Source organism: Physella acuta, unplaced genomic scaffold (assembly GCF_028476545.2).
Source record: "Physella acuta isolate Inbredline_101_S28 unplaced genomic scaffold, ASM2847654v3 ptg000178l, whole genome shotgun sequence".
In the NCBI taxonomy this organism is placed as follows: domain Eukaryota; kingdom Metazoa; phylum Mollusca; class Gastropoda; family Physidae; genus Physella; species Physella acuta.
The window spans coordinates 481,432-493,491 of NW_026731697.1; the positions used below are offsets into that span (position 1 = coordinate 481,432).

A 12,060-nucleotide genomic window follows, 5' to 3' on the forward strand; every position below is an offset into this window, starting at 1 on the left:
GTTAAAAATATGTATCAAATTAGTTGATGTGAGGGGTTTGTCCATAAATTTTAGGCGGGTTTTACTTTCCCCCACACCTAGTGGCATAATGCCAAGTCGGCATAACTGGGATGTTTGTTGTCCGGTGTAACCTCTATTAATTGCCCAAAAATAAATGTTCACATCACTCAAAGTGTATAGGCCTACTGATTGTAAGAACGGGATATTTTTAAATAGTTTTTAAAAATGTTGGTATGTCGAATACTATTATAGGCCTACCCGAAAAAAATCGAAACAGACCTAAAAGTTAAAAAAAAAGGAACTCTTGATTTAAAAAGGTTTTGTTGAAATGTAAAAATGTTCTGAAGTCATTTAGTGTAACTTAATCAGCCCCTAATAACGCACTGTGATGTGTTAAATAGAAACAGATATAGATCTAAGTGTATTTGCTGCATTTAAAAAAATTGTCAAACGTTCCTAGAATTAATAGAATTAGTAAATAATCATACATGAAGATCCATAAAAACCCGTATTTATTAACATATTTTTAATGCACTAAAATAATAACTTAAATAAACTTCTATTTATTTTTATATTAATAAATGTATTTAAAAAGATAATGTATTAAGTGTCGTCCATAAATGACGCCACATTCGCGGGGGGGGGGGGGGGGGGGGGGGGGTTCCGTAATTTTGTGACGGTGTTTGATGAGGGGAGGGGGGGGTTTCAAATGGTGCTACGTCACACTTTTGCATTATTAAATAAACCGGGAGTGATCTCCCCTAAACTTTCTCATATGTTCTTATATAAAAAAAAACAGGGGATGGGAACTCGGGCTATAGACATGATTAGAAAAAGTACCACTTCCGGTTATCGGAAATCACTCAAAAGTTGATACGGATCTACGATTTTGATAAAATACTTATATATGAAATTTCATCAACCTAGCTGTAACGGTACTCAAGTTATCGTGTTTACACACACACACACAGACAGACACACAGACATACGGACAGAATTGCAAAGCCCAGTTTTTCAGACTGGATTACGCATAAAACCTCTTGATTTTGATAAATCTGGATTGATAATTTTTGCCCGATTAAAATAAGTCCTCTATACTTCGGATGTGATGACGGACTGATGTGTAATACGGTGAAAATTGTTAAAATTTCAAGTGATTTTTGTGCACGATTACAATACTTTCTCTATACTTCGTATATATGAGAAAGTAAAAAAGCAATGTTAGAAAACGTAAGAGACGTTATTTCGCGTTTTAGAAAACTGTTTTAATAAATTGTAATAGGAATTGATTAAAATACTCTATTTTGACAGACAGACAAGATTTTGGAAAAATATCGATGTTTAAAAAAAATTCAACTGCAATTTTGAGGGGGGGGGGGGGGGGGTTTGTAGGCTGAGTTGTGATGTCATTTTAGTGGGGGGGGGGGGGTGTCTGGCTTTTTGTGATGATGTGTGACGGAGGGGAGGGAGGAGGTAAAAATCGTCAAAAAAGCGTGACGTCATTTATGGATGACCCCTTATCATTACATTTTTTTAAATTTGATCCATACTACTCAACTGATACCCGATTTTGGCATGTCATATTGCGTCACTCACTATAGGTCCAGAATCACCCTCCCCCATCCTAACACTTAAAATAGCGTCAACAAGTTTCAGCAGCACCCCACAAACATTGTTTTTCCACCGATTTTAATTTTTTAAGGAACTCAAAGACAAATTTTGTGTATTTTCAACGCTCCATCTCCCTCATACAAGCGCAGCACACGTCACAAATGCAGCATCACTTGATGACATCAGAAATGATGGATCAAACAAATGGCAATTGTTTCACACGTGGTGCATAGTTAAAGCTACAATGTCATGGACAATTGTAGAAAGCTCTCATATGGCTAGATCTCCGCGTGATGAAATGCTAGTTGCAAAGCGATCAGTTGACCTTTTAAAATTGTTCCGTTCAGATAAAAACTATTAAAACTGATGGATTTTCTAGGCCTAGTAACTAGCAGCATTTCCGGGGAGCTAATTCTGGTTGACGCGACCAACTTAAAGTTTTGTCCACAACCAACTTCTGCACATCAGTCATTATTAAACTTCTTTTACAATTACATTTTAATGGTATTCTACTCTTTAATACTCTTTATTACATCAATAACTTATTATTCAATATTCAATAGTTTTGAAAAGTATGATCAATAAAGAAATATATATTGAATATTGTTATTCCGATAAATTTCGGATAAACTGTAGTCTGTCTGAAGTCGGTAATCTATCGTTTTGGGTACGTAAAATCGCCCGCGGCTATTTATGTACGAAAACGTTACCTCATTGTCAAGGCTTTAATAGAAGTATATTGTCATACTTTTGTGTCAAATATTATAGATAAATGAATAATAAACCTAAATCAATGGCTAAATATATCGATATAGGCCAGAAATTAACTTTAAACAGCAGTGTCTGAGAGCAAGGTTTGCTATATAAACAGCAGCCATTTGTAAAATAGAGTGGCTTCCCCCTGAATCTGGCGCTTAAAGCTTATAAAAATAAAACTTAGACAAGATGGCTGCTATAGTAAATGAGCATGGTTGCATCTGTTGGAAACATCGCTAGTCTTCATTTATTACGGAAAAGTTTTAATTCAATTGTTTAAAAACAGATACATAAATGAATCAAGGAAACATTTTTGTATTTTTTAATACATAAATCCTCCTCAAAATGTGAAATAATTATTAAAATTTAAGGAGTCACCTGTTTTTCACATTACAAATCGCGGGCGATTTTACGTACCCAAAACGATAGATTACCCTGAAGTCTGATATTTGTTCAGAACGATGGGGAAAAAATGTACACAACTTGAAACTGAAACGTTTTCAATTTCATTTAATAATTAATTCAAACAAAACATACAATAGTACAGGACAGTGTCCTGATTTTATAATCTATATCAGTAGTATATCGAGATAAGCCCCATGCCCTTTAGCCAGTCATACTCATAATGTTTAAATGTAATACATGATGTGCTATTATTAATTTTAATTTAAATTTTTAAAAACTGAAGGCCTATTCAATTTGACACACAGCAGTGACTAAAGCTATTACTATTTCTAATTGTTGAAGTAGACCTACTAGATCTACTGTAGATGAAAATAATAAAAACTATATTCTAGGTATTAGACTATACCGAGAAATAATAAAGAAAAGTGTATGAAAAATTGCATTGAAAGACAAAATATCTGTAAAATTAAAATAAATAATAAATAGGCCTATTGTTCTATTCGTACTTAAGGATTAGCCAGAATCTGACTACTATCTACTACCTGAGTGTTGTCCAGTATTAGGGCCAGCTTAGGATCTACTATTAATTAGTATTAACTATGTCTACTTATCAGTAGCGTAGCGGGGGGGAGGGAACATATGTCCCCGGGCACCGACCTAAGGGGGCGCCAAAATGGGTTGGTAAAATAAATTGAAAGTTTGAAGGGGGGGGGGGGGTGCAAATCGAAAGTTTGAGGGGGGGGATGCAAATCGAAAAGTTTGTCCCCGGGCGCCGGGAAGGGTCGCTACGCCTCTTCTACTTATTGATTATATTTCCTTGAACTTGGTATAACTAATACATACTAATACTTGTACAAATTCCAGATGTTTCTGATGCAACCCATAAGGATGGCTTAATCACAGGCTTATCCTAATTTTAACAGACAGCAATACCAATGAGGAAAAATTTAAACCAATTATCAGGTTGGTTATGCTGTTCTAATTTACATTATTTATTTTTTTGTATCAGGTTAAATTTTAGATCTAGTAAAAAGTTTATTCTAGGATGAAAATAATATTTCTATTTTTTTCTTAACTAGTTGATGTACCAGAAGCTTGCAACATCAGTAAAGCTCTCTTATTGCTTCTTTGTTGGTTTACAGTCATTGAATTTTAATAACACACTTGAAATGCAATGGATACAAGATGGAAATGCACTTTAGATCTCTTTTAAGGAGGTGACAACTAATTTATCATTATAAAGTGATGTTTTTTTCATTAATTTCTGCATTTTAATAGCATGTAAAGATTTTATTTCATAATTTGTTTTGCTATTTTCTTCTTTAGATATTGTGCAAGGATGATAGACTCTGAGCGTTTTATTTATCGCCTAATCATTTTCGTAGTTGTTCTTGGAGCATTATACTATGCATACTGCTTATATTGTAAGTCATTGTACTGTCATTGTGATTTCCTGCCTAAAATTTGCAGTCCTGTAATTTTAAATTTTTAGCTATTGTTCATTTAAATCAAATATTATGGATGCTTTAAATCTTTAAGGCAATTCTTACTTTACCTACTAAAAATTCTAAAATAAAACACTCTGAATGTAACCATATATGTTACAAAGATTATTAATAATCAAACTGTAAATAGACGTGGATGTTGTAATCCACTGCAATTGGATCCTACTGCTATGTTATCAATGTAGAGAGTATTCGTCACTACGAAAAAAATAATGGTAAAGTACCAGGTGTTCCATGGGGCAGAGGGGGAAGTGTATTTCTGTTTCTATGAATGGGGGATGTGCCCAGCACTATGACAAACAGCCTTTAGTTTACTAACTAATGAGATACACTTCAGAGCTGGATAGTCTCAGTGAATCCAGTCAGTAAACCGATCTTTAGAATCTGGTTAGCCATCGCATGTTTAAAAATACTGTTTGAAATACATTACCTTTTATTATAACTTCATACAAATGAATAAGTTTATGGTTTTCACTTATGTAAAAGTTAATAATTTATTTAGATGCAGCTTTACGCTTAGAAGGAAATGAATGGAACTCACGCCCAGCTAAGGTAACTTTTTCTCATTAAATATTACTCACTGTTGAAGCTAAGATATCTACACCTTCATAGTTCTTTTAATTTATTATCCCACCTAATGATACCAACAATGTGAGCTGTATTGTGGTATCATTCATTAATACGCTGAAGTGCTTGAATTTAAACTTGAACTATGGCCAATGGAAAGACTGCCTAGTCTTTATTTGGGTCATCATTATGATTGAAGTATTGTAACTTTTTATTTTAGAATACCGCTATGATTTTTAGTTGCTACTACTAGTGTGTGTAGTTGTCCAGCAACATTTCTCATAATTTAAAGGGGTTATAAATACTAATTTATACCAGAGAAATACTAGTTTTAATATTTTATTTATTTTATTATTTTAAATTAGTCTTTATATTTGAGACAGTAAACATGTCTACACATGAAATAATCATCTTGTAATATATTAATGACAGAAAATTGACGACCTCTACCAATCTGATCCTGACCTAAATGCAGTCCATGAGAGAATGTTGGCTGAAGCCAACACATTGTCTTCAGAGATCACTATCGTCACTGCATATTACAACCTTGGAAGATTGAACAAGGGGAAAAAGCTTGGACTTGGAGGATATTCTCCACAGCTTTACAAAAACTGGATGTCTGTTTTTGGAAGGATTGATAACCCACTCATCGTTTTTACAGATTCTCATGACGTCGTTGCTATTTTTAAAGAATTCAGATCTCATTTTAAACCAGAGCGAACAAAAGTGATATTTTTGAATAGGACCTCTCTGTGGGCATTTTCATTAGCTCCAAGAATTAAGGAAATATTTTCAATGCCCGGCTATCCTTCTCATGACCCCAACACTGTCAATGAGAATTATTCTTGTATGATGCATGCAAAGTTTGAACTAGTGCGTAAAGTAATTAAAGAACAAATGTTTCACACGAAATATATCAGTTGGTTAGATATAGGTTTATATAGAGGTGTTGTGGATGAAACTCACATTTTTCCTATTAGACTTCCGCCAAACTTTGATACGGACAAGATAGCTTACAGTGGACAACGAAAATTTGACCCATCGTTATCTCCTTATCAGATTATAGCTGAGGACAAAGCATGGGTAGGGGGTGCCATGTTTTTGGGTCGGCCAGAACTCATGTACGTTTACACTGAAGACTACATGCGGGCTGTGAAAAAGTTGTTGTCTGAGGGGATGATGAGCACTGACCAGCAAGTCATATACATCATGTTCCAGCCACAGTTTCCTGTTAAGCCAAGAGTGGAAATTCAGACATACACAACACACTCACAAGACGATTGGTTCTACCTAGGATATACCATCAAGGAGTCATGGGATTACCATTTACGTAAAGCAGTTTCTATTTTAAGATTTCTGCACTTTCTTTTATGATTTGGTTGTGCTCTATCTTGTAAATTATACTGCTCAATTTCATGTATCAGCTGCATAGGTATGAACTATTTATTGAAGTTTAATCTTTTAAGGACTGGCAGAAAAATATTTATCACAAGGGAAGTCTGCCATTGGAGTAAAATAAAATGTCAGAAGTGCAAGAACTTTTTTTTACAAGCTTTTGCTTAGGTCACAACGTCTGTGGGTGGATTTGTGGTCAAATTTTATAGCTTATATTTGACCCACTTCTAATGTAGCCGTTTTGATAGAAGTGTGAATATATTTTTTAAAGACTTTATCATATCAATACTGTGAGTTCTTGCTTCTCGCCTCTTTCTACAGTTAAAATTGTGAGCTTTTGCTGTAAAAATGTTCCAATTTGTTTGTTGTTGATTTAAATGTAGCCTTTTCCACCTGCATTTAGCCTTTTATTTTTGAAAAATGAAGGCATTTTTTTAACTTAAGCTTGCATTACTCATTTTGCTAATTACATTTAATCATCAGTTATAAAATATGAATTGTTATATATAGTAGATACTAGAATACCCGTCATCCCTTGGATAACTGTGGCTTTCGGGGGTCATCCATCAAAAAACATCACGTCTGTCACTCAGAGGCATAGCGAGCCTTCCCGGCGCCCGGGGACAAACTTTTCGATTTTTAACCCCCCCCCCCCAAGATTTCGATTTTCAACCCCCCCCCCCCTCAAACTTTTGATGTGCACCCCCTCCGCCCCCCCCCCCCACTCAAACTTTCGATTTGAACCCCCTCAACCTTTCAATTTATTTTTCCAAACCATTTTGGCGCCCCAACATACGTCCCCCCGCCCCCCCCCCTTCACCTCCCCCCGCCTCCCCTTCCCCCCCCGCCTCCCCTTTTCCCCCCCCCCCCCCCCCCGCCTCCCCTCCCCCCCCCCCCCCGCCTCCCCACCCCCCCCCCCCTCCTCGCTACGCTACGGCAGTGTCACTTATCGTCACAAAAACAGAGCCCACATTCAAAAATATGTTTCTTATCTTTTAAAAACACCGAAAACACCGATTTCGGACTATCCCTTCATATACTGACGTCACATGTGACCTACTCAACTCTACTTCACCTGCCCAGTGTCCCGCCAAGTCTCAGACAACATGTTTTTAATCGTTTAAAAAACGATTCCAGCCGAGCATGTCTCTGACCACACTATCCTTTCATATGGTTAGGACAAAGAAACAGATGAACTCTACTTCACCTGCCCTGTATCCTGCCAAGTTCAGATAGGCAACTTTATCATTAACATCTAAAAAAAAAAAAATTGAAAAAAAATATTTTTTATCATTAACATCTAAAAAAAAAAAAATTGAAAAAAAATATCATTGACATATTGGTCTAGAACCTGTACCACTCGCATGAGAGCGGACTACGCTACAAACTTAGCTATTTACTCGTGACGTCACAAATGAATTTTTATACTATACTTTGATGCAACTTGATTTCGAGCGTCTAGTCTAGAAGTAGTAACTTTCAAATTAAATTTTATCTTAAATTAGCCAAACAAAGATTTATATAAAATAATTAAGGCCTGAAATAGATTCTAGATGTATTAAGGCCTGAAATAGATTCTAGATGTAGAATTTACATTAAGTCTAGATTTAGAATTTACATTGAGTTTAGTGACCTAGATCTAGATCTAGGCTAGATTCATAAATTTCCTTCGACAGCTGATCTTTAGATCTAGAGAAATTTATTGTAAAACTAAATGAAAAAAGACAGTTGAAAATTGATATAAGTGTTGGTACGTAATAAATACAGCAAACGGACGTATTGTTAAAGTTATGACCGACAGAAAATTAGATTTAGAACGCGTTAAACTTTGGAATGGGAACACAATTTTCTTCGATAGACGCCGCCATTTTATTGTACTAAAGAGTCAACAAAAAACTCTGACGTCACTATCAAGGGACGTCACTATCCCCACAAAGTTTATTCAAAGTATTAACATTTTTAAAAAAATACGGTTAATTTAACAATGAATAAATCAATAAATTAATTAACGTCTTTAAATAAATGTGTGATTAACAGTCTGTCTTAAAACAAAAATTTTTCTCTACCTACATACTATTTTACAGCTTTAAACGATGAGTGCAACCATGCGAGATAGTCAATCAGGCAAACAAACAAACAAACAAAAAAACAAACAAATAAATATTCAAACATGTAAACAAACTTGACTTTTAGTAGTATATAGATGTTTGGAAATTATGCTTTTTAATGTTTGAAAGAAACCCAAAGAATAGCTTAGTGGACACAACTGTATGACGTGATATGTATGTAGTATTAGCTGTTTTAGTTATGTTGAAGAATTTATTGGATCACCACCAAAGACATTCCTTTTGAAAATGTAATTTGTTGATCTGATTACTGTTTTGGATTGTTGAATTGCAAGCTCGAGTTGATCACTCCATTTATACTTTCTCATATGTGGAGTATAGGGGAAGTATTAAATTGGCATTTTGACAAATCTAGACAATTTGCCATTCCCTAGACAAAAACCCAGTAATTTTGTCTGAACATAACTTGAGGCTTCTTTTAAATTTTGATCAATTTCCAGCAGCCAGAAGTGGTATTTTATTTCTGGTTTCTTAAAACACTATCAGAATCTGATAATTTTATTTCATTTTCTCACTACGTAGCATATTTTAAGACTGTTTTGTCACAAACCTACCTACCATTTCTATAGCCCAATTCCACTAAATGTGATATCCCAATTCTGCCATAAAGACGATAAAGTCTATGGGAGCTCACTCTTGCTTCATTTCCTTCTTTTATTTATAAAACTAGTCCTCAATCATCATTTCTGCTATTGATTCTCATTATTGAAAACTTTGATTTTGTTTGATGTTTATTTTTTGGAGATGTTTGTGCTTGATATATTAGTTGATGTGCATGTTTTGATATTTTTAAAATCATGTTTTGAAATATATATCAATATCAGAAAACAGTATTTTACAACTTTAGTGTAAAGTATGATACAAAATGTAAGAGAGATGCCTTAATTATTGCAATAATTTTTGTACAGTACCATGTAAAAGTTTTGTTGTAATTTAAGGTTTTTCTAAACATATTAAACAAACAGTTTTTCTTAGAAATTCCAGCCAGATATCCAAAGAGGTTAAAAATCTTTTCTGTATAAGATGAGTTAGGTTGTGATATTATTTAACATTTAGGAAACAAGAAATATTATTTTTCGGTATGGACATGCATCACTGCTCTTCAAATTTGTCTAGATTTAGATGTTAATTAAATTGTAGCTCTTTATAAAGTTGAGCTGGATAGAAACAAGTAGAGCAATTCTTGGTATGTCAGTCACCATAAGAAAATAAATAAGAAACTTATTTTGTAGTTACAATCTAAACCAACACAGTTTTGTTGTTTTATCTTAAAGAAATCATCTCTTAATGTTGTATTATATCTACTTCTAACCCAACACAGTGTGTTATAGGACTATTAAAGTGCCCTATTTAAAAGCAAGATGTGTATTAGAAAGTGATATTTTTTATCATGGCACCATGGTACACATTAGCAGTATTTTAAAAGGGCAACTGTTTTCCCAATGATATTACTTTTTTTTTGTGTGTGATCCTCAACCAATTTTTGACACTATATTGAATACCTGTGACAACTTTTCAATCAATTGACAGATTAAAATATTTTTTAATGTACAGAAATCCAATATTATAACACTTTATTGTTTACAATTCAATTTCTATGACAGCAGTGTTTTATTATAAGTATTTTGTATTTTAAGAGATGCAGTTGATCACTCTTTATTTTATTTATTCGTGGCAAGCCTTAGAATAATTCCCAATTTTTATTCATGGTTAACTGTCCACTTTTTTAGGTTTTATATTAATTTCATACATTTTTAATTATTTTGTCTATAGAATCCCCTCACTTATTTAAATTGGCAATACAAGTTTTTTCTTCTATAACAAGAGGGGGGGGGGGGGGGTTAGTTTACTTTCTGGTTAAAACTGATATAAAAAAGCTTACATTTGTTCGCTAGTTTTTCTGATAAGAATGTCACTTATTTCTTATGTTTCATGGTTACCACTTTTAAATTGTTACACATTCCTAGTATAGAGAGCTTTACATTTTTAACCCCATGCTGATGCTTTCAAAAATTGCAAGAAACTAACGCTTGTTTAAAAAAATAATTAAATATTGTCACACACTTCGAACCTTATTTTCTTAATGTAATTATTTAAGACCTGTGTTTAAAACCTTCACACAATTTAATCTTTTTAAAATTGCCTTCATAATTTTAATAATAGTGTACTTTAATGCTTTGCAGTAACATTTGTTGTCATATTTTTAGACACTGTTGAAGCAAAACTTTATTTTTGAATATCCAATTTTTTTAAAGTATTTGATTATTTTAGCGCTACCATTTAGAAATACATGTACAATTTAGATCTTAAGCAAATAAGGCATGTACATTCCTAGAGCATTAATACTTTGATAAAAATGTAAGAAATAATTTCATATTTATTTATAATTTGTGTAAATATGTCATCCATTATAAGATCATAGAAGTAGAATCAAAGTAAATTTGTTTATTGTTTTGAATCAAAACATCATATGGTTTCAAAATTTTATTTATTTAATTGGAAAATATACTTTTTTTTAAATCATTGGAAACTATGTAAGGATTAGAAATTTTTAATAATAGAAGAAATACATGATCTTTTAATTTTAGGTATATTATTTTACTAGGTAGTATGGACTTCAGAATTCTGATTTGGACTTTAATTTGATGCATTAATTTATATTCAACTGTCTTGCTAAATAACATACATTATCACTTCACTTTCATTATTTAAGATCTAAAATGATTAATAAACCTCACCATTTGAAATTGTGATATTAGAATAGTCTCATTTAAATACCCAGTCTCATTTTCAACATCTAAGTGCATTTTATTGCCAGAACCAAAAAATGTAAGTCAGGAATCAATTGTGCCTGTAAGTTTTTTAAAACAAGTCTTACATTTATTTTAATTATAGTTTGTATGCTATTTTGTATTAGATTGCACTATTCTTTTCTGTATGGAGACATACAGTTGTAAAAAAATTAATTTTTATTTATATATAAAACCACTTAATTTATATCAAGTTTGTGTGGGGATTTAACATGTTATTATATAAAATATCTTATTCTTTAGTAAGCTTTATTAAAGATTTTATGAAGTATTTGAGGATTTCAATTTGACTCCGAATGTTTAGTTGAAAGCTTAAAAAATGTAGAGAGCATGATTGCTTACACAGAACCATAGGGTGTTCCTGAGTTTACCCAGCTCTGATGGGTACCTGACTTTGGTTAGCGAAAGTGGAGTGGGCTGGGCACAGTGCTAGCCACACTATCCCTTCCTATGCAGAGGTCATGGAAACAGTGAGCTCTACTTCATCTGCCCTATTGACCACCATGTTTGCAAGTGTAAACTTTTATAATTATATTAATTAGACAATACAAGACATTGCAATTGATAACATGCCAGATATCAGTATTTAGTGTAGGATATTAATAAGGGCGAAATATTTTGATGCAGCAATAATATTTGCCTAGTTTGTATGCACTTTGTCCTCCGTAAAGCATTTATTGGTGAGGAATAAACTGTTAATACTTCTGTAGAATATTCTGCCAGTTACATTGCCAATTTGAATAAAAAAAATAACTTGCTTTGAATTGTGTTGAATGGGTATCATAGTATAATTTGAATAATGTTCCTTATAAAACTTTGAATCAGTAATCTACTAAACTACTCTAAATCAACTGAAAACTAAACTAAATACATTTTAATTTTATA

The 12,060-nt window shown here is 33.1% G+C and overlaps 1 protein-coding gene across 1 annotated transcript; it reads left to right on the forward strand.

Moving 5' to 3' along the window:
• Positions 1-2,018: 2,018 nt before the first annotated feature.
• On the forward strand, positions 2,019-6,702 carry LOC131936407 (uncharacterized). Its single transcript, XM_059293378.1, has 6 exons — positions 2,019-2,115; positions 3,637-3,735; positions 3,852-3,989; positions 4,099-4,196; positions 4,780-4,829; positions 5,277-6,702. Exons 3-6 carry the CDS (start codon positions 3,958-3,960, stop codon positions 6,216-6,218), a joined length of 1,122 nt encoding a protein of 373 aa, XP_059149361.1. The 5' UTR covers positions 2,019-2,115; positions 3,637-3,735; positions 3,852-3,957; the 3' UTR covers positions 6,219-6,702.
• The last annotated feature ends 5,358 nt before the right edge of the window (positions 6,703-12,060 follow it).